General features: G+C 44.3%; 1 protein-coding gene across 1 annotated transcript in view; it reads right to left on the reverse strand.

Moving 5' to 3' along the window:
• Window positions 1–24,272, reverse strand: part of SRBD1 (S1 RNA binding domain 1) — a 293,248-nt gene that overhangs the window by 238,541 nt on the left and 30,435 nt on the right. Inside the window, exon 10 of the mRNA XM_060247694.1 lies at window positions 8,476–8,579. Within this exon, the coding sequence (XP_060103677.1) occupies window positions 8,476–8,579 (104 nt within the window). The remainder of the gene's footprint in view (window positions 1–8,475; window positions 8,580–24,272) is intronic.

The following is a 24,272-nucleotide window of genomic DNA, read 5'->3' on the forward strand; positions in this document are numbered from 1 at the left end:
GCACAGATGACCATTCGAAGATCATCAGTTACAGGTAAGAAACCTATTTATCTTCTTCGTGGTCTCTGTGCATCACACTGATGGGAGATTAACAAGCCAAATCCTACCTGGAGGAGGGTGCAACGGTCCATCAGAAGGAAATCGATTGCAGAACCGCATGGCCCACCAAAGACTCCCGGCGAACACATAGATCCAGTGCATAGTGACTCACGAAGGTATGCGCGGAGGACCAGGTGGCAGCCCTGCAGATGTCCTGGAGTGGAACACCCTTCATAAATGCTGCCGAAGTCACCATGGCTCGGGTGGAGTGAGCTCAAATGGGTCCTGGAAGAGGCTTTTTACTCAATAGATAACAAAGTCTAATGGTTTCTGTTATCCACTTAGACAGTCTTTGAGACGAAATCTTCTGCCCTAAAGAAGACTGGGCATATGAAACAAAAAGCCTGGAATCCCTTCGAGAGGGATGCATGCGATGTAGATAGAACGGTAGTGCCCGCTTAATGTCCAAGGCATGCAGCCTGCGCTCAGCGTCAGTAGCCGAGTTAGGAAAGAACACCGGCAAGCGAATCTCCGTGTTCAGATGAAATGACGCTTGGGGAGAAAGGCGATATCAGGCTGAAGAAGCACACCTTCACTGGTGAAACACAAATAAAGAGCATCGCATCGAAGAGCTGCAAGCTCACTCACCCGTCTTGCAGACGTAATAGCTACTAGGAAGGCCGTCTTCCAAGCCAACAATTGGAGAGAACAAGTAGCCATCGGTTCGAAGGGCTTTCCCGACAGAGCCCAAAGAACCAAAGGTAAGTCCCAAGCTGGAGTAGGCTGTCGCACCGCCGGGTACAATCTAGTAATACCCTTAAGTAACTGCTTAGTATCAGGATGAGTAAAGACGGAATTTCCATCAAGCTGGGAATGATAAGCCGAGATGGCCACCAAATAAATGTGTAACGATGAAACTGTTAATCCTTTATCCAAAAGGGAAAGCAGAAAATCAAAAATTGTAGGCAAGCCTGCCACAACTGGATCCCAGGAACAACCAGAGGAAAACTGAACGAATTTCGACCACTTATATGAGTAAGCTTTTCGTGTAGAAGGTTTCCTGCTGTTCAGCATGATGAATTTAGCTCTGTCAGAGAGAGGAGTCACCGGAGGCACCAGGCGGTTAGCTTTAGATGTGGAACATCGTGATGTACTACCTGACCTCCATGCAAAAGAAGGAGATCTGGGGCCTGGAGAAAGTGGTGAAACACTCCGTTCACGAGACGAAGGACTAGGGGGAACCAATGTTGTCTGGGCCACCATGGTGTCACGAGGATGCCCACTGGTGTCTCCCGTAGGATCTTCTGTACCACCCTGGTGATTAAGGGGATAGGAGGAAACATGTACACTCGGTGATGATTCGACAGAACGAGGAGACCGTCCCCGAGGGACAAGGGATCCGCCCCTCCTTGGCAGCAGAAGAGTGCGCACTTTCTGTTGTTGCGGGTGGCAAACACATCCAGCACAGGTGTCCCCCAACGATGGAAAATAGGCTGCAGGAACTCCCAATTGAGCTCCCACTCGTGAAGCGAGGCTCCCCCCCGACTGAGGAAGTCGGCGCAGACGTTCAAGTCTCCCGGAAGGTGAGTAGCCACCAACGACACCCCCATCGAAATGCACATCTCCCATATGTTCAGGGCAAGCAGGCAGAGTCTGCGGGAGACCGTACCTCCCTGTCTGTTCACATATGCCATCGCTGTAGTGTTGTGTGTCATGATGGCCAGTCTTGCCCTTGAGAAACGTCTGGAATGACTGGATTGCATGGAAAATCACTAGAAGCTCTAAAAAAATTATGTGGTGGTGTGCATGGTACCAAGGCCATCTGTCCCCAACACATAGACCGTTCATATGCGCACCCCAGCCCCACAAAGAAGCATCCGGGGTTATTGTAACTGACAGGGACTCTCTGTGAAAGGGCGCGCCCTCCGTCAAATGATGCTTCTGTGTCCACCAGGTGAGGGACGACAGAATCTCTGGAGGAATGGTCAATAGACGCGAAGGAGGGTCTCAACTGCATCTGAAGTGCGTTAGAAACCAAAGCTGCAGGGTTCTCATACGCATCCTTGCGAAGACCAGAACCGAGGTGGTGGCAGCCATAAGACCCAGCAGCCTCTGGACTTGACGGGCTGTGACCGTTGGATTGCACTGGAACGCGCGGACTAGATGTATTATATCGTCTGCCCAATTTGGTGGGAGGAAAGCGCTGCAAGGAAGGGAGTCCAGAATAGCACCGATGAACTGAACCCTCTGAGAGGGCTGAAGATGCGATTTCTTCTGATTCACCTGCAGGGCCAGTTCCCGCAGAAGAGAAAGGGTGGTGGTGATGTGTTGCAACAGAGTGGGTTGAAGGCGGAGAGTATTTCGGCTTGGCTGTATACGGCAGCTTGGAGAAAGGTGACGTAGGCTTAGGGCGCCAGGGTTGATCCGGAGATTTGGAATATGGTTTCCTGTTCCATGGTTTTGGCCATTGTCGCTTAGTTTGAGAGCAAGGTGTAGAGACCCCCAAATTTCTGGACATCTTGATGCTCTTGTCCATCTCCTGCAGCACAGTATCTGTAGTCGAGCTGAAAAGACCGGTGCCATCAAATGGCAAATCTTCAATGTAGGCCTGAGTATCTGGTTGGAGGGCTGTGGAACGCAACCAGGAATGGCGTCTTAAGGCGATGGCTGTAGTCAAGGTTTTTGCACAGGTATCTCCCGAATATTTGGCTGAGTTAAGCGGCTGCTTGGCCAGAGTCATTCCCTCCTTTTGGATCTTCTTAAGAGCATTTCTGCTCTGTTCCGGAAGGCTTGGCAGGAGCTTTGAAACCTGATCCCAGAGGGCGTATTGGTATCGGCCCATACAGGCTGTGCAGTTGGCAATTTTGACTCCCAGAGACCCAGCTGAATACAGTCTCCTTCCGATGTTGTCCAACTTCTTTCCCTCCTTATCAGGGGGAGTAGAGTGAGTCTTCTTCGTCTTGGAGGACGAGGATACCACAACAGAATTCGGTTTCAGGTGATTGTAAAGGAATTCTGCACTTGACTCCTGAATGCGGTACATGTGGTCCAGCCGGCGAGACGATACAGGTGTGGAGACCGGCTTTTCCCAGGAGGATTTTGCAGTGTGCAGCATGACATTGGTAAAGGGTAAAGCTACTGCGGTGGATGTGTCCATCTGGACTATGTCGAAGACATTATCTGTGATGACTGGTTGTGGTTGGACAGTGGTGAGAGACAACGACTGGGCCATTCACTTAATGAGGTCTCCATAGGATTTTAAATCCTCTGATGGCAAAATAGGCTGCTCCTCCGTAATCTTCTGTGATGGAGAGGGTTCCCCCGGTGAGGATGTCTCTTGCTCCTCTTGAGAAGACCCTTCATGGGATCTAGAAGATGCGTCCGGCGAGTCGGAATGCTCAGACAGGTGTGGAGCTGGGGGTGATACAGGGTCCACAGAGCCAACCTTCGCCCTTTCTGAAGAGACCCGCTGACCATGCTCCCGATGGTGTTTGATCTGTTCACTATCGGGCGGTTTCGATACCGAAGCCGATGGAGCTCGTCTTGGCGGTCGGTATGATGTGCGGGACCGATAGGATGCCTCAGAGGACTGATCCTACTCCATCTGACACGGAGGAAGCCAGGGGAAGGAGGGTTGCATGGGGTACGCGCCATACAAGTACTGCCACTGCCTCTGATCCCAAGGTATCTGAGTAAGGGGGCGGTGGTGCGGCGAAAGATCGACCTCTTGGTTTCGTGGAGAGCGGCTTCTCGGGGATCGATCCCATGGTTCTTTCACTCGACACCGAGGAAGTGAGCTTCGGGATCAGAAACTTCGGGCTCGATCCGGAGGGCTCCTGTCGGTACCAGAGTGTTGCGCTAGCTCAATCTCCTGGTCTGACTCGGAGGAGATGACTAGTTCCGTTGACATCGATGCAATCGGGGGGCTTGCCTGACGACCCGGTGAAGCAAATAACTTCAGTGGCGGGACGATCGGTGCCGTCGGGTCCGATGGCAAGGTCGGAGAAGCTGGGGAGACGGATTTGCTGTGTTTTGGCTTATCCAGTCTCTTCACCTTCTTTTTCTTCTCCACATGCGATCCCTTATCCTCCTTATGCCATTTAGCAGGCGTGGAGGATTTCGACATAACAGCCGAGCCCGGGCGCTTGTTAGGGTGATCGGCGTCGGAAGGGAGACGATCGGTATCGACCGCTGTCGACGTCGATGGTTCAGCGGTAGCAATGGGCTGCTCGGCCTGCTCTGCGGTCATCCTTCGAGAGGAAAGCGTCTGCCTTGCTGCCGCAAGCCTTGCTGCTCTGTTCTTCTTAGTCTGCTTCGAGAACTTGGCGCAATGCAAGCAGGAATCGGTTCTATGCAGCTCTCCGAGGCACAGCAGACACAGCAAATGCCCACCTGGTGGAGCTATTTTACTCCCACACTTGGAGCACCTTCTGAAAAATCCCCACCGTCTTTACATGCGAGGATGGAGGAAAGGACGGGTTGGGGCAGAAGGAAATGGGGAGGAAAGGGGGAGGGGTTGGAAAAAACGGGAAGTTCTTCAGGCCCCCACTCTCCCCCAAACGAATAACAATCTAACTATTCTAACTAACTAACTACTACTACTAACTAACTATAATAACTACAATTCTAACAAGATTCTATGAATAAAGAAAGTTCACCGACCGAGGCGAGGAAAGACTGACTGATCAGCACGGCGGTCAGAAAAGAACTGACGGGATGTCCACTCCCGTCTCAGTGGGCATGCGCAGTGGGGCTTCTGGGCATGCGCACTGGGACGTCGGCGCGGAAATCCGCAGCTTTCAAGTTTACCGATCGAGATCAGCACTGGCACCTTATCCCATCAGTGTGATGCACAGAGACCACGAAGAAGATCTTGAAACAGTTTAGACACCTGCTGAAAACTTCAGGTCTTTCAACCAATGAGTTGGATTAAGTGAAAAATTCTGCTGATGAAAGGGGGAGGGTGTTGATTTTTACTCATTTTCCCCCTCCTATTGTACACCTCTATCTCCTTCCTCATGCTGTTCCTAGGTGTCCCTGAGAACAGGGTAACCACCAGTTATCACCTTAACGACTAAGTCACTTGGTAGCTGCTATCAAGTCACTTGGTCTATCAATTTCTCCTCTTACCCCTCCTCATCCTCTATACAACAGGACAGAATCACTGAACAAGATGACAAAATATTTGTAAGAGGATCCCTCCCACCACCACCACAGTAAATAGCAGCCAAAGATGACTGTGGGTAGTCTGGGACAGAAATATTAGAGAGGAAATGGTTAACTCATTCCCTCTTCATGCTGCATTCCATTTCTAGGTTCTCCAACCCCCCAAGACCCACTAAATGGGTACTTCTATACTATCTTGTCACAGGACAAATATCAGCAGGGATTTGATTTGTTTTGGGGAATCTGTAGGAAGAAGTATCACTGGAGACCACAATGTCACAGTCCCAAATTGACTCCACTATTGTTCCACCATACAGAAAAGTTGTAAGGATTACTGACAGAGTGCATTAAATAGATAATGTTTTTTAAAAATGTTATTAAAATGTAACAATACATAATCAGATGCTTTTGTAAAGGAGGGACTTTACAAAAAAAGACATTTTATCCTTTTTTTATATTTGTGAGAGAGCCAGTTTGGTGTAGTGGTTAAGTACGTGGACTCTTATCTGGGAGAACCAGGTTTGATTCCCCACTCCTCCACTTGCACCTGCTGGAATGGCCTTGGGTCAGCCATAGCTCTGGCAGAGGTTGTCCTTGAAAGGGCAGCTGCTGTGAGAGCCCTCTCAGCCCCACCCACCTCCCAGGGTGTCTGTTGTGGGGGAGGAAGATAAAGGAGTTTGTGAGCCGCTCTGAGACTCTGAGTGGAGGGCGGAATATAAATCCAATGTCGTCTTCTTAAAATTTTGCAAAACTCCTTTTTTTGAATATTTTTATTCTACTGTAACAACCATTCCTAAATGTTTTAGTACTTTGTACATCGGATTCGAATGGATTGACTTCTTAAATTGTTTTTATTGGTTATGTACCTATATTCTAATAGTGAAGTTAGGACATCTTTGGATACTTAAATCCAGTGACTGGAGCTGTGAATGGGCAAGACAAAGATCTTTCAACAAGCCGAAAAAGGGCCCTAGGTTTTCAGACAAATGTGAAATCTAAAAAAATACACCAGGGAAGAGGGAGATGGCAACTCTCTTCCACAGCAATCCTGTCTTCCACAGCAATCCTGTCGCCCTTTTCTCCTTGCTGTGCAGCTAGGAGAGAGGGAGATGTGAAGCCTCTTTCCCAGTGATCCTGTCTCCATTTCTCAAGGCTGGTTCAGGCCATTTAATGAGGTCATGTCAGGGAGCCAGCGCCCTGGAGTAGCCTTTTTAAGCAGGCTGCACAAGCAAACCTGAGACAGCTGGTCCAGTGCAGAGAAGGTTCTCAACATCGACTCAGCTGCCATGGTGTAGCCCCTTTAAACAGGCTGCATGAGGAAGCCTGTAGCTGGGATGGTGAGGAGGCGGTGGATCCTAGCTGTGGGCTCCCTCTTTCAGCCCAGTTTAAAGGAGCTGCTTGAGGGAGCCTAGACTGCTGAACTGGTGAAGACAAGTATGCAGTCAGGAGAGAGGGAGACAGGATGCCTCTTCCCCAGAGATCCTGTCTCCCTTTCTCCTGGCTGCACCACCATTTAAAGGGGCTATGCCATGGAGCTAGAGGCAGCTGCCAGCACGAGCTGGGTCAACACAGAGAAGGTTCTAGGCATCAGCTCAGCTACCAAGCTTAGCTCCTTTAAAAGGACTGCATGAGGGAGCCTGCAGCTGTGACAGTGGGGAGAGCTCTCTCTGTTATCCCAGTTTAAATGGGCTGCAGGAGAGAGTCCAAGATGGCTGAGTTGGCAGGGAGAGGTCTCTGTACAAGGGAGCCCACAGCTGGGCCGGTGGGGAGAGCTCTTCCTTCTGGCCCTGCTATCTTGGGCACCCTACTGCAGCCCCTTTAAACTAGGCTGCATGAGGGAGTCTGCAGCTGAGATGGCAGGGAGATTTTTAAAGGCTTTGAGCTATTTAAACCAACAGCTGAGTGGTGGGGAGCTCCCGGACTCTTGACTGTTTCTTGTGAAAAGTACAATGCAGGGGTAGAATTCTGCTCTACTTGAAGGGTCCAAACCCACAAACTGCCCCCCAAATTTCAAAGACATTCATTGTGGTTTGTCAGTTCACAAACGCTTGTGAGCAAAAATTCTACTTTGTGAACTACTAGTATTAAAGTTGTGAGCTACTGCATAAATTAGTTTGCTCTGGGGCCATTTTTCCTGAGCTAAGACAAAAACGTGTGAGATGGAAACTAAAAAACTGTGAGCTATCTCACACTAACTCAGCTTAGAGGGAACACTGCCTTCTCTACAGTTCCCCTGGAGAAAATGGTTTGCAGAGAAATCTGGAAAAAAATGGGGGGGGGGGTTAAAATCCCCCCTTCCATAAAAAGCATTGTCCATGCATATGCATACTATACAACTTACCTTTGAAGGCCCAACTGCTGCTCCCATGGAGCCGCTCAAGGCCTGGCTGCAGTGAATACTGGGAACCACTCCAGGCCTGGCTGCAGCAGTGCAGAACACCAGAAGTGGCTCCAGGCTCAGCCATGGCGGAGCAGAATGTCAGGAAAGGCTCCAGGTCTGGCTGCCACTGGGAGCTGCTTCAGGTTTGGAGTAGCTCCCAAGCGCCAGTGCTGCCAGTACCGGACTCAAAGGTAGGGAAAGCAGGGGAGGGAGAGAAAGGGAAATATGGGATATTAACTTAGGGGGAAGTACGGAGGATTGGCTGGGGGAGGAAAACGGAAATATGGGGGATTGGCTGGGGAGGGGGAGAGAAACAGAGGGATTGACTTGGGGGAAAGAGGAAGGAGGAGAGATTGGCTTGAGAGGGAAAGAAGGGGTGCTTTGCTTGGAAGACAGAGAAAGACAAAGAAGGGAGAACTGGCATGGGGAAGAGAGAAAAACAAAAAGGGGGAACTGGCATGGTGGAGAGAGAAAAGGAAAAAAGGGAGTATTGGTTTGGTAGGGGGAGGCAAAGAGAAAGGGAGATTGGCTTGAGTGGGGAAGGAGATAGAAAAAGACGGGGGTATTGGAGTGGGACGAGAAAGAAAGTGAAAGAAGCAAAGCCCCCTCCCTGCAAGTTTCTTGTGGGTCCCCACTTGCTCCTTTCTAATAGATGGTTAAGTATTACTACTACTCTGAACATGACTTGGATTCCCCATGTAGAACAGCACTAACTGGGATACAGTGATTAAAATATGCACACTCAGCATACGGACATAGAATAATAGCCCGAGTCCAGACAACTTGCAACCTAATTGATCAGTTTTCCTTAATGTATAACAAGAGATACACTTCAGTGAATAGTGCTGATTAAAAAAAACCCCAAATCTATTTATTTCCCCTATACTGACCTTTCATTTACACACCATCTACAGAATTCATTCCTCACCCCATCAGGGATGTTGATCTTCACAGTCAGGATTTTCAGATTTTCCCCTCTGTTAATGGCTAGAATCTGAATGCAAATACCAAAGGTAACACACATATGACACACAAAGTACCCAGAAAATCAAAATTTAAGCAAGTCAACATTTTCAAAGACATACCAGTCCTACTGTTTGTTTGTAATAATATAATTTTGATAGGAGTGCAAAAAATAATGCCAGTAGCAGAAACTTGCACAGACGTAAACTTGAGAACATGCCTAACAGTGGCATACGAGATAATTTTGGTCACCGTGCAAGGTCAGTTTTCTGTTCAACACAACTGAGGCAAGCCACTGAGGGGCTGGCAGCACCATGTGGTCTGACAGTAAAGGAGAAGATGACAGGTATGATTTATGCCTGTCATTACCTCCTGGACCCACCAGATGGGTGCAATGTGAACCTCCAAGGCTCTGGTAGTATTTCTGAGACTCAGCTTGCTCCCAGTATGTTTAGCCAAAAAAACAACTTTGGCATCTTACTTATTTCAGTATTTTGGATGCATGGATCCATCACACAAAATGTTGCAGGAGGGGCAAAAGTTTTCTTTATTAGAAATGAAAAATTACTTTTTTCTTTTTCTATTGTTTTGGCTGGACAGTTCCTTGTTCTTTGTTTAACTGTCTGTCCTACCCAGTTTTTTTACAGATGTATGCTGATCCAGCCTACAGAACTGAGAGACTAACTAAAATTCTTCTTTTGTCATTGTTTGATAATGCCACAAAACAGGTTGATGGTGATTCAAAACTAAAAAATGGCTTTATTTCACTTTTGAGGGTAAATGGTCAGGTAGGTATCAGGTTTAAGACTTAAGAGGTGAACAGGCAACAGGAATGAGGTAACATTGTGTAAATATAAATAATAGCTCATTTGTCACAATCAAGTAGCTGTTTTGTTAGACAGGTCTTTAAAAATGTGGAGAGGGATCTCTTGGCAGTTTCTGTTTAAATAAACAAGCATAAGTTTCTTTATCTCAAAAACATGAAGGCAGGAACACTCACACATTCCAATTTTCCTTCTTAACCACTTGATAGGGACCTCCCCCACCCTTTACTTTTCACTAAGAGCATTAGACCACACTCTACATCCAGAAGACACACAGAAGCACAACTTCAAATCCTACATTTCCTTACAATGCACATTTAATGGACATTCTGACAAGTTTGATCACCACACTGGCACATTAAAGACAGATTAATCACTACAAAAATGGCAGATGTATTGCTGGCTAACTGCCTTACCATGGCTTGGTGACTGGTAGATCCAGAGCTCTGCATACTCCTCCCCTCCACCATTTTCAATGCTGCTTCTAACCAGGATTGCAAACTATAGCTTGATACTAATTATGGCTATAAAAAACACTGGTGCAGGCATGATACTAATCATATCTAGGTCTTGTTATGCCATCAAATCACAACTGACTTATGGCAACCTCATAGATCTTCAAGGCAACAGATGATTAGAGGTGGTTTGCCGTTGCCTGCCTCTGTGTCACAATCCTTGACTCGCTTAAAGCAAATACTAGCCAGGGCCCAGCTTAAGTTTCCAAGACCTGATGAGATCAGCCTAGCCTAAGCTAACAGCTCTTATCACTCAATAAAAAAACACTTAAAGTTTAACAATCAGTAAAAGTTTCCCAGTAATGCCTCTCCTCTTGCCTTATGATTCCGTACTGATCTAACTCAAAAGTTCACTGGCAAAGCTAGACTTTCAAAGCCTTCCAAAAGGCCCGAGAGAGTAAGTGTCAAAATTGGGGGGTGGGGAACACTGCATCTGTATTTGGCTTGAGTACACAGTCTCCTTTTCACATAGTTAATGGATAATTGAAATTTCAATTACCATATGCACCAAATACAAACTCTGCATTTTAACTGCCAGAACAGACAAAACAGACAATTATTATGTATACTGCCACCCACATGTTCCTGAAACTTCACAAAGCCACAGATTTCTCAAACATTAGATATGCAGAAACCATTAAAAAGCTGTTAAACGTTGACATTCTAGTGTCGCTGCACATGTTGATGCTATAGGGCCCTCAGCACTGTCACAAGCAAGCTTTCCACGTCAATCATGAACTTTAATTCAATCACTAGCTAACTCAGACATGTCACATATGTTAAACACAATGGTCTAAAAATGACCCGAGGACATTGCACCAATTTATATTCCTCAGCTTTCCTGTGCTTCTTGACATACCAGGCCTGACATATCATTGAACAACAAAGAGAATAATAAAAATTACAAGTGAAATATTATAGCATCAGGTACCTGGAACGCCAAAGCAAATGTTTTCATGCAGGAATTAAAGCGGACACACGTTTACTAATCAAGCCAATGCTTTCATGTTTCTTTCATTTTGATAGGAGAGGCAAAAGCTAAATCTGGAAGGAAAGCCAAAATTACACTGCAGGCTTCATCAGGTATAGTTTACACAACTCACTTGGCTTCCATTAAAAGTGCCCTATTAATATTGAAGTAAGAATATTAGAGTATATTTCTATTATAAATTGTGATCAGCATAATTCAGATTTAACCTGACATTTAGAATGTGGGGATGAGGAAAACTTCATCCCACTAATCAAAAGAGGACCAATGGGGAGGGGGGCACTAACCCATCATGTTTTCCTCCTCCAGGCCAGCACAAACAGGGCTTCTTTTCTGGACAAATTTTTTCCCTTCATTGCCTATTCTCCCATAGACACTGGTCTTTAGTATTTTCATTTATTTACTTTGTACTTACAAGGTGACAACAGTGTATGTGCCACTGTATATGGTACACCTGCAACCACAAATTCCAAATTCTCACTCCCTGCCCATACATGATAGCAATGTTTCTGGGTTCAAACCTAGGAACTTGCCAATTCAAGAAGGGCTGCGTGTACTTCTAGCAAGCTGCCTTCTAGTGAGCCAGACCATTGGTTCACTTAGTCCACTGTTCTCTATGCAACCTTGGAGCAGCTCCTGAGAGACTGCAGGCACAATCTTTTCCTACAGATGTTAAAGGATGAACCTGGATGCTTTCCATGCAAAAGAAGTGCTCCAGCCCAATGCTCAATGCCCCCTACAAAGCATCAGAAAAAAAATTAGAGGCAGCTATGGATGAGGCAGGTCTTGCTTAATGTCCTTTTTTGCCATGGCAGTTTTGCCTTAAGAGAAGCACAGCTGCTACCATGTCTCCAGTTTCCAGATATCTTACTGGCCCTACTCCTGTGCCTTTACAAGGAGCATGACATAACAGAAATATAGTTGATGAAATGTCAACTCAGCACTTTTCTTATACAGAGAGAAAATGATGACAAATGAAACATTTGCTACATTTCTGGGTACCTGCTGCTGTTACAGACTGAGAAGCAGCAAAAAAAAAAAAAAGGCAAACTTAAGCACTACTGAAGTGAGATGTAATACAAAAAACAGCCAAGAGCTTTCTCTCTTTCTTCAGAGTTATAGGCTGTATGACACAGAGGTTAAAGGAACAGAAGACCTGTGTTCAGATCTCCACTAAGTGGTCTTAGGTGAGTCAATCCTTCCAATGCTAACCTCTAACAATAAAATGGGAAGTAGAGAACTACAAATGCTGATTTTAGTTCCATGAAAGAAAGATGGGTGTTAGCTTCAGGCTTGGATTTTCTCCAGAGATACTCAGCTCCAAAGTCCATACACACAAATTCAGCAGGTCAGGCAAAATAGATTTATTATCATCAAAGAGGCCAAAAAGCCTGGTTTAGCAAGGAATAGTCAGGCTAATGAAGCATGAATTACAGTAAAAACCAAGCAAAACTTACCCAAATTCAAAAGGCCCCTGCCTCAGACGACTCACACAGTGATAAAACTTTTCCCCTCCTGGCCTTTATCCTTACCACCAAGCAATTAATAGGCTGCCCCCTCCCTCTCATCCAGTCCAGCTGTTAATCAAGATGACTCAGCTATGCTATGCTGGTCTCAGCAGAATGAAAGTCAGTTATCTCTTCCTTACACCCCCCCCCCCACGCAGAAGGAGAGTAAACATCTATCTCACTTTCTGCAACAAAATCAAGTAAGAGATAGATTCCCTTTTTAGCCTGGTTCAGATCATTATCAATTATTCCGTCTTGCCTCAGTGTAGCAACTCGAGAGGGAATCAGCTAGCACATTGTCTTTTCCTTCAATATATTTGACCTCAAATGACAGATCTTGCAGGGACATCTCAGAATTCTAGTATTGCTTTCTTTCATATTGTGGATGAAGACCAGTGGGCTATGATCTATCTCTAGCTGAAAATGTATACCCTTCAGATATGTCTTGAGCCTATTCAATCCTCATGCTACTGCCAGGACTTCCTGCTCAATAACACTGTATTTCTGCTCCCTGGGCAGTAGTTTACAACTCAGACTTACTACTGGATGAAAGTAATTGTCTTGCCCTTTCTGCAATAAAACTAAACCCAATCTATAACAACTTGCATTAGTACGTAGAATGAACTTTTGCGAGTAATCCAGTGGTATAAGGATTGGGGCCTCTGCGAGCATCTCCTTTAGCATATCAAAGGCTTTCTGACATTTGGCTGTTCAGGGCACTTTCCCCGCTACCTTTTCTTACATAAATTAGTAAGCAGTGCTGCATGATGTGAGAAGTTGGGAATAAATCTCTTATAGAACCCGCATGCCCCTAGGAAACTCAGCACCTGTTTCTTGGTGATTGGATTTGGCCAATTAATGATTGCATCTACTTTTACCATCTGTGGAGCGATCTTCCCTCTCCCTATCTGATGGCCCAAATACACTACTAAGCTATTGGCAATTTGACACTTTGAAGGCTTAATGGTTAATCCCGCCTCTTTAATTCTCTGAAATACAACCCTCAGATGGTCTAAACGTTGTGACCACAATGAACCGGTCACTGCGATGTCATCCTGATAACTCCCTGCAAAATCTAATCCCTGTAGCACCTTGTCCATTAATCTCTGGAACACCTTACTAGCGGAATTAATTCCAAAAGGGAGCACACTGAAACGGAATTGTCCCATAAAGCATGAAAAGGATATCCTATCCTTGGCTCTTTCTGTTAATGGTAACTGCCAAAACCCTGAGGTGAGGTCCAAGGTGTTGATATATTAGGCATTTGCAATCCTTTCCAGGACCTCTATATTTGGTGATGGATATTGATCAGTTTTACACAGTTGATTTAACTTCTTATAGTCTACACATAGGCGGTGTTCCGGGGGGTTACCATCATGTAACTTCTTTTTGGGAACTATTACAAGGTTGCTACTCCACTCACAAGTGCTGGGCTCTATGACTCCCATCTCAAGCATTTTCTGTATCTCCTGCCTCACCACCTCCCTCATTGGCCCTCTGATGAGATATAGTTTACACCTGATTGGCGGATGTTCCCCTGTATCTGAATCGTGAATAATCAGATAAGTTCTCCCTGGACGATTTGTAAACAGAGCCGCAAAGGCCTGTAATACTTTCTTCAATTGTCTTTGCTGATCGCCTGTCAAAGACTCATTAATAGGAATCTCTCCTAATCTCTTCTTCTTCCCGGTCTCTGCCACTAGAGCAGGGACATCGAAATCTTCCTCAGTCCAACTTTCTACTGACAATTGCAGTACCTCACCGTTGACAAATCTTTTCAAGCGGTTAATGTGAACCAACGAAGTCCCTCCTTCTGGATCCTCCAATTGGTAGTTTCCATTACCACAACTTCTTATTACTTTGAATGGTCCACTCAATCTCAGATCTAACTTCCCCACCCCTTCTGGTTTTAGTTACAGGGTCAGATCTCCCTCCTGTAGCTGCCTGATCCTAGCTGATTTATCAAAGTGGTATTTCTGCTTCTGCCTAGCCTCTGCCATTGCCTCATAGGCTATTAATCTTACACTCTGCAAAACCCTTTGTAGGTTTGCAAAATACTCTGCGACAGGCCGAGGCTTCTCTGGGGCCCAAGCCCCTTCCCAGTTTGCTTTTAGCAGCTCTAAAACACCAGGCAGCTTCCTCCCAAATACCAATTCATTGGGAGAATATCCCCCCAACAAGGGGTGTATCTCTTTCCTACATACACTCACCAACATTGGTAGGAACTCATCCGTTTCTTTGATGCTCTGCACAGAATGCCTTTAATATTTGGGTGAGGGTCCATCTCCACCTTTCCACCTGCCCACGCGACTGCGGATGATATGTAATGCTTAATTTTTGTATCACTTCCGCTAGTTCATACAGCTTCTGCATCACCCTGCTCACAAACACGGTACCCTGATCTGACGTCACTACTCTAGGAAACTCATATGCTGTACAAAATTCCAACACAGCTTTAGCAACTCTCATGGCATCAGCCGTCCTCAGAGGCATTCCTGCCAGGAAGCAAGTTGCTCTATCTTTGATCACCAAAATAAATTTATTTCCAGATCTGGAAGGTATAAAAGGTTCTTGAATATCAATTTCGATTTCAGAAAGGGGAGTCTGAACCACAGGAATTTCACCTAAGGGAACCTTTACATGATAAGAGGCATGACCAATCTTCTGAAAGATTTCACAACTGGTGACATTTTTTTACTTCCCTGTGTATGCCAGGCCAATAAAAGACCGAACTGACTTTAGCGAGCATCCTTTAAAACCCGAGACAGGGGTCGTGGCATCGGCGCCTGGGTTGATGGCCGCTTAATAGAGGTGCTCTCCTCCCCAAACCTCCTTAAACTCCTATTGTATTGGTTTAATTGAAGATCTGAGACTCAAATTATGTGCAAAAGCACCGTGGACAGAGCTTCATCTAATCTGGCTGGTGGTAAGGCAATTTCCATCTATTTTCCCAAGCAATCCTGTGACAAAAATCCTGAGTCAGCCAGCTCTGATGAGCCTGAAGTGGCGGTTGAGGAAGGAGCAATGGGCCCCCTCCTCCCTCTCCCGATCCTGTTTTAACTTCTCTGTTGGCTGCTATGGAATTACGTCTAAAAGACACTATGACTGCTTTAATTCAACCACTAACTGATCAGTTTTATTACTTCAAGCAGGCTCTTAATGCAGTAAATCAAACAGCTGAAGGGACGAGGGAGATGGATATTGATCAGTTTTACACAGTTGATTTAACTTCTTATAGTCTACACATAGGCGGTGTTCCGGGGGGTTACTCTCCACGCTCTCTGAAACTTTTGTCATGGAGGGTTAAGGACAAATACGCTTTACGCTACATTCATGCTTCATGGGCCTCTGATGGTTGTTTACACCATAAAACTTCAGACATTATAAATATTTTTGAATCCTTCTACAAAAAGTTGTACTCTTCCAGGCTGCCATCAGCTTCTTCAATTTCAGCATTTCATTCTCAACATCCTCAACTCAAGAGATTATCTGATGAGCATCGTCGGTTCCTGGATCGTCCTTTTGATCCCTCTGAAGTTTTGGAAATTATAAAGAATCTCAAGACCAATAAGTCTCCAGGTACAGATGGGTACTCTTTGGAATTTTACAGGAAATATGCATCCCTTCTCGCTCAACCTCTAACCAACGTGTGTAATGAAATCTTGCGTACTGGTTCTCTTCCTACCACCTGGAATGAGGCATTTATAATTGTACCCCCAAAACAGGGTAAAGACCTTACAAATCCAGCTTCATTGCGACCCATCTCATTACTAAACTTGGACTATAAGATCTTTACAGCCACGCTTGCCAAACGCCTTAATTCTATGATTACCAACTACATTCATTCGGACCAGGCAGGTTTTATGCCCGGCAGAGAAATAACAGATAACATACATAAAACGCTGCATATCATCTCTGCATGCAAGACTTCCAAAATTGCCACGGCCCTAATCTCTCTTGACATCGAGAAAGCGTTTGATTCCCTGGAACCATCATATCTTTTAGCTCTTCTAGAGCATATGTCTTTTGGATCTAATTTCCTTACAGCCATCAAAGCTATTTACTCTCTACTCATGGCGAGCATTAAGATTAATGGCCAATCATCTGATAAATTTATATTGCAACGTGGAACAAGGCAAGGGTGCCCGCTGTCTCCAGCCCTATTCACATTGGCGACAGAACCCTTGGCGGATTTAATTCGTCTCTCCGAGAACATCGAAGGCGTGCAATGTGGGATTCACCATCTGAAACTAAGTCTATTTGCTGATGACATATTGCTTTAAATCACTGAACCTGAACTATCTATTCCTCACCTACACAACCTTCTAGAGATGTTTGGTTCTGTGTCAGGACTACAAATAAATCACTCGAAGTCAAACATTTTATCTATTAACTTAACAGCAGATTTAGAAAAATCCCTTAGACAGCAATATGCTTTTCAATGGTCAAAATTCTCGATTCCTTACCTGGGCATACAGCTTCCCAATGATCTTTCTCAATTATTATCTCTCAACTTTGTGGCAAAATTCAAAGAAATCTGCTCTGACTTTATAAAATGGAACAAACTAGCTACCTCCTTTGTGAATAGATTGTACCTGTCAAAAGCTTTTGCACTTCCAAAACTCTTATATTTATTCCGTACCATCCCACTAATTATTCCTCCACCGACCTTACATAATGGCAAGCAGCATTCAACTCTTTCCTCTGGAACAACAAAAAACCTAGAGTGGGGTTCCATGTCATCAGGCAACGTATCTCTGAAGGAGAGCTCAATTTTCCTGATATACTGTTGTATTATAAGACGGCACTGCTTTCATCAGTGGTCAAAATAGTACGTCATGGAGATACAGCAGAATGGTCAAAACCATTCAGACCACTTCTACTCCTGCTCTCTCCTCAGGTCTGTATTTGGGCGGATTCTAAATCACGACCCCCAGGTGTTAAACTGAACCCTATGCTTAACGCCATTCTCACTACCTGGGATGGTCTCAGAAAACATCTAGTTCCAGAGTTCTCTTGATACTACTTTCTCTCCAATGAACCCTGGTTTATCCCTGGTCATTCATCTCTTATTCTTCAGGTCTGGAAAGCTGCCAATGTCTCCAGAATTAAAGAAGTATCTTCAGCATCTGAGCTTTTTCCTAAGAATATTTTGGAACAAAAAATCGGTAGCAATATTCCTTGGTTTTTTTACTTTCAACTAGATCATGCTCTGACCAAACTTGACCTTCAGAAAATCTTTCGTTCTCCACTCACAGCCTTCGAATGATTACTACATCTAGTTCCTTTAATCACAAGGGTCTCATATCTGCAATCTATGACATCGTTTTGAGAATTTTTAGTACTAGGCCTCTGGAACATCAACTGGTGTGGAACAGTGATTGTACCCTCTCTTTAGATATTGAGCAATGGAAAGCCATCTATTCTTCTTTATGCTCATCACCAGTCATCACCACCAGACTTCAGACATTCAAAATAATCAACCATTGTATCTCACTCCGGCAAGATTATCCTCCTTTTCTAAAGCTACTTCACCTTATTGCTGGAAAAAGTGTGGCCTTAGAGGTACCTTCGCCCACTGATGGTAGGAATGTCCTTCCATTATCAATTTTTGGAACATCATTCTTCACAATATCGAGCTTATCACCTCCTATCGGATACCTCTCAATCCTTCTCTGATATTTTTGAATTTGTGGGACACTCCTGACATCCCTAAAGCACGTCAAGATCTGATTACCAGCCTGCTAGTTGCTGCTAAAGCATCTATTGCCTCATTTTGGAAAGCGTCAACTGCCCCCTCGCTGACCACATGGTTCGCTAAAGTATGGGATCATTTTGTAATGGAAAAAAATCACTCCAATTTGCAGAATACCGACTTATCTAATTTTTATGGTAAATGGTTTCTTTTTGTGGACTATATTAACTCTCAAGAAATCCCTCTTCCCGCATGTCTTTAGTCCTCTTCTAATTCTTATATGTATGTATGTGGATTATTGTCTTTTGTTTTCTGACAAAGGGGTGGAAATTTTTTAGTTCAAATTCGGATTCTAAGTTTTTTCTTTCACCCTCCTTGCATTTTTCTATATTATATTTTTTTATTATTAAATTTTATTTGTATCCCGCCCTCCCCGCCTGGGCAGGCTCAGGGTGGCTAACAACATTCAATAAGACATAATATAAAAACAATAATTAAAACACATTAAAATTATAAAACAGCATTAAAATTATACATAGTTAATAATATACATAGTTAATACATTTTAAGAACTAATCCAACGTATATAATCTATAACATATATAATCTATAACTTAACAGCAGCAGAGGTGTTCCGGGCGCTATATATTTAAATGGTGGCAAGAATCATTAAAGAATCACTTTGTTGGATCCTCCGTTCAGCCATCCTCTGTCAGCATTCTGAGAAGGCCTGCCTAAAGAGGATGGTCTTGCAGGCCCTGCGGAATTGATCTAAGTTCTGCAGGGCCCGCACCTCCTCCGGGAGTTGATTCCAGAGGCACGGGGCTGCCACGGAGAAAGCCCATGCCCGTGTAGTCTGTAATTTTGCCTCCCTTGGCCCAGGGACAGTCAGCATGTTCTTCCCTGCTGACCTCAGTGCTCTTTGGGGCTCGTATGGGGAGAGACAGTCCTTCAGGTAGGCAGGTCCTCGGCCATATAGGGCTTTAAAGGTAATGACCAGCACTTTGTAGCGAACCCGGTGTGTAACTGGCAGCCAGTGCAGTTCGCGCAGCCTCGGCTGTATATGCTCCCATTTCGGGAGTCCTAATAACAGCCTGGCCACTGCGTTCTGCACTAGCTGCAGCTTCCGGGTTCGACACAAAGGCAGCCCCATGTAAAGGGCATTACAGTAGTCCAATCTTGAAGTGACCATCGCATGGATCACTGTTGCTAGGTCCCGGCGCTCTAGGAAAGAAGCCAACTGCCTTGCCCGCTTCAGATGAAAGAATGCCGACTTGGCAGTGGCAGCTACCTGGGCCTCCATCGATAGTGAAGGCTCTAGTAGAACTCCCAGGCTCTTGACCTGGCGCGTCACTTTCAGCTGCGCGCCATCAAAAACCGGGAGAGGTATTTCCCCTCCCAGAGCACCGCGGCCCATGCAAAGAACCTCTGTCTTCGTCGGATTCAGCTTCAGCCCACTCAGCCTAAGCCAGGTTGCCACGGCCTGCAATGCTCGGTCCAGGTTCCCTGGGACGCAGTCAGGCCAGCCATCCATGAGCAGATAGAGTTGGGTGTCATCTGCATACTGATGACAACCCAGCCCAAACCTCCGGACAATCTGGGCAAGGGGGCACATATAGATGTTAAATAGCATCGGGGAGAGAACAGCTCCCTGAGGCACCCCACAATCTAGTGTGCGCCTCCGGGAGAGCTCACCCCCAATTGCCACCCTTTGTCCCCGTCCTTTGAGGAAGGAGGAAAGCCATTGTAAGACCAACCCCCTAACCCCTATGTCGGCGAGTCGGCGGGTCAGTAACTGATGGTCGACTGTGTCAAACGCAGCCGACAGGTCTAGCAACATCAGCACCGCCACGCCGCCTCGATCCAGCTGCCATTGGAGGTCATTGTCACGAGCTGGGGCCAGGCCAGGCGAAGTCCAGGGGCAGTCCAAGGTCTGTAACCGGTGAGCAAGAGTGTCCAAGGTGCCAAAGCCAAATCGTCGTCCAGGTATCGTAGGTCAGAGGTTCAGAAGCCGTAGTCAGGGGGTCCAGAAGTCAAGCCAAGGTCAGGAGGTCCAAAGTCAAAAGCCGAAGTGGATGCTAGGACGTCGGGTAGATGACTAGTTGCTTCCACAAAGCCTTCTCTCTCTTTTTTTTTTTTTTAAGAAATTTTAAATTTTATTGAGAAAAGTAAAATACAAACAAAACGAAATACAGAAACACTAAAGCACTAAAACAAAGAAAACACAAAACATGATACACATAACTACATACAACCCCTAACCATTGACAACAACTACATAACTACAAATACCCCCCCCCACAGGAGAGGGAGAGGATTGAACTTGTAAATTAAAACATTTATTACTCCATCACTACTTTAAACTTGATATAATTATTTTATATCAAAACCTCTGTTTTTAACCCACTCATATACAGGATCCCATTCCTCCCGGCATTTCTGCACATTACCATTTCGCAGTCGGGTAGTCAACAAATCCGATTCCGCTATTTCTAAAAGTTTAGTAATAAACTCTTCTCTATTAGGAATTCTATCTTCCTTCCAATATTTAGCGTATAAAATTCTGGCAATTGTAACTATGTACAACAGTAATTTCAGCTTGGTCGCAGGTAAATTTTGTCTACAAATGTTTATAAGATACAATTCCGGGACATGTTTCACTTGTATTTGCAAAATTTTTTGGATCCAGATATTGACTTGTGTCCAATATTTTCTGGCCTTTTTACATTGCCACCATATATGGAACAGAGAGCCTTTAACTTCGGTACATTTCCAACATTTATTAGAGTAAGAAGGATATATCTTTGCCAATCTATCTGGCGTGAGGTACCATCTGTATATCATTTTATACATGTTTTCTTTAAGGTCTGCTGGCTTTAATAACTTTATATTTTGCTTCCATAGCTTCTCCCATTCTTGCAAATCTATGTTATAACCGAAATCCTTCAGCCATCTAATCCATGCTTCTTTAACCACCTCATCTTGCATCTTGACTTGGAGCAACCAGTCGTATACTTTGGTAATTAATTTTTGTTTAGACTCCAAAATCAAATCTAGGTCAGAATAAGAGTTCAGGAAACCAGTTTCTTTATCTTTCCGAAATCTTGATCTCACTTGGCATTGTAGCCACCAAGATAACTTTAGAACTTCTTCCTCAATCAATTCATTCTGGTCATTTAGCAAATAAGCATAGTCCTGTTGGTTTTCCCAGTTATATAGTTTGGGATGTGACGCAGCCTCTATCGGGGAGATCCATTTTGGAGTATGTTTGTACAGCACTTTAATTTCACTCCAGACCGCATACAGAGATCTTCTTATTTCATGCCTGAAGAAACGTCCGGTTTTGATCGGAGTTTTATACCACATGTAGTTATGCCAGCCTTCTCCTAACCCATCGCCCTCTAAAGACAGTAATCTTTTATTTTCCAGTTTACACCAAGTTCTCAGCCACGCAATATTGCACGCTTTATAGTACAATTTCCAGTCCGGGAGAGCTAGTCCTCCTCTTCGCTTAGCATCTTGCATAACTTTCATTTTAATTCTGGCCTTCTTACTCTGCCAAATAAACATTTTAGTCATCTCGTTAAGTTGCTGAAAGAAAGATTTAGGTAGCGTAATTGGAATCGTTTGAAATAAAAATAGCACTCTCGGAAGAATATTCATTTTAATCGTTGCAATTCGGCCAAGGAGCGAAATTTGGAGATCTTTCCAATTAATTAGATCCCTCCGAATCTCTCTCAAAAATTTTTCATAATTGTCTCTATATAAATTCTTTAAGTTGTTGGTCAAAAAGATTCCCAAGTATTTAACCTTCTTTTCATTCTTAAATCCAGAAAGCTGTTCCAACCTTTCAATTTGGTCCTTTTCCATATTCTTCGTTAAGATCTTAGTTTTAACAGCATTCAATTTAAATCCAGATACTTCTCCATACTCTCTTAGTCTTTGTTTTAAGAGCTCAGTCGATGATATGGGTTGTTCCAATGTGAATACCAAATCGTCTGCGAACGCCAACGTTTTTAATTCTGTATTATTTATTCTAATTCCTTGAATTTGAGAGTCTTCTCTAATCTTCTTAATCAGCGGTTCTAAGGTCAATATAAATAGTAGCGGAGACAGTGGACATCCTTGTCTTGTACCTTGTTCTATTTCTATTAAGTCGGTCGTTACTCCATTAAAATTGACTTTCGCTGTCTGTTTCGTGTACACTGCTTCAACCATTGAACAATATCTTTCTCCACACCCGACTCCTGCCAAAGTCTCTTTAATGAAATTCCAATTAACATTGTCAAAAGCCTTTTCAGCGTCTATCAGGATCGCCGCAAATTCTTTATCTGGGTGTTCTCTATAATACTCAATTGCGTTCAAGAACAGTCTCACGTTCTGATTCATTAAACGTCCCGGAACAAAACCCGTTTGATCTTCGTGAACTAAACTTCTAATGACTTTCTTCAATCTATTTGCTAATATAGTTGCGTAAATCTTATAGTCACTGTTCAACAAAGAAATTGGTCTGTAGTTTTTAATTTCTGCTGGGTCGGAATCTTCTTTATGTATAAGAGATATTAAAGCTTCTTTCCACGATTCTGGAATATCACCCGTATTGTAGACATTTTCCATTACTTTCTTGAAGGGAAGCAGTAATACATCTTCAAAAGCTTTAAAAAATTCAATCGGCAATCCATCTGTACCCGGCGTCTTGTTACTTTTTTGAGTTTTTATAGCATCAACTACTTCCTGCATTGAAATTGGGTTTTCTAAACTTGCTTGTTGTTCCTTTGTTAATTGTTGCATTTCCACTTCCTTTATATAAGCCTCTTGTATTCGGATCATAGCCCAATTTCGGTGGCATTTCAGGAACAAAAAAGAAACTTTAGATGGTCTTTAAATTTACAAATTTTGAAGGAAACTAAATTCTTGGAAGAAGCCAAAAAAGAAATACAAGAATTTTTCAAATGTAACCTTGAAAAGGATACAAAGATCTCAATAATATGGGATGCATTCAAGGCTTTTTTTAGGGGTGTAGCCATCCGATATTCATCAAGGAGGAAGAGGGAACAAAGAAAGACCTACAATGAGCTCTTAACAAAATTGAACTATTTTGAGAAACAACAGAAAACGGTGAACCCAAACGGGATCAAGACCAAAATTATAGCTGTTCAACATCAGATAAATATTCTTTTGGCAGAAGAAATTGAGAGAAAATTAAAGTGGACAAGACAAAACTATTTTGAAAATGCGAACAAAGTGAGTAGATGGTTGGCGTACAGATTGAGAAAAGAGGAGAAAAAGATTATAAAGATGTTAAGGAATGAGGCGAAAGAGGAGATCTTCCAAAATTCTCAAATGAAAACCATCATCCAGAATTTTTATCGGAATTTGTATAAGAAACAGAAACTTGATCCACAAAGCCTTCTCTCAAAGCCTACAGCTATATAGCCCTCTGCTGTCTGTTGCCCATTTGGGCTAATTGCTTACTCAGAGGGCAGCCAGGATCCTGCTGGGACTCAAGCACCCTCACTCCTAGAAGGGCCAGAATCCTTTCAAAACTCAGGGCTCAGGGAGCGTCTTGCTTGTGAGCGTGCCACCCTCCTCCGATCCCTGAGGTCCTGACGAAGGCGGTCACGCACACAGCCACCCGAGAGGGCGAGGCAGGGGGGCTTGGATCTTCTCCAGCAGGAGGCAGGGGCACTGGTGCAGGTGGCAGGGGCACAGTTTCTTCTGCAGGCTCGGCTTCTTCTGCAGGGCCCCCAGCACCCATGACAGTCATCCGCTAAGGCGACCAGCACTGTCTCCGTCCCATGGTCCGGGCGAAAGCCGGACTGGCAAGGGTCTAGGATAGAAGCCTATAGGCCTCTCTCTCTTTCAGTTTTATTTTCCCATGCAGAAATATATGTTCGACACCTTGAGACAAGGAACCCTTTAGGAAATATTTTTTTGTTTGTTTGTTTTGAGAGGGGAGGGGAGAGAGTTGTTTTTTCATATGTTTGATTTCCTGTTTGGCATCAGCACTTTTATAATATGCATTTCTTTATTGTAGTGTATTTATTTGCAGCAGTATGTCATCTTGGGGTTTTTTTGTTTAGTGCTTAATATATCTTGACACCTTTTTTGATTATTGTACAAATTTGAATCGTTAATAAACTTTTGAAAAGTTAAAAAAAAACTTGAGATGACCCACCAACGGTACATCATGC

This window comes from Heteronotia binoei, chromosome 1 (genome assembly GCF_032191835.1).
Source record: "Heteronotia binoei isolate CCM8104 ecotype False Entrance Well chromosome 1, APGP_CSIRO_Hbin_v1, whole genome shotgun sequence".
Classification (NCBI taxonomy): Eukaryota; Metazoa; Chordata; class Lepidosauria; order Squamata; family Gekkonidae; genus Heteronotia; species Heteronotia binoei.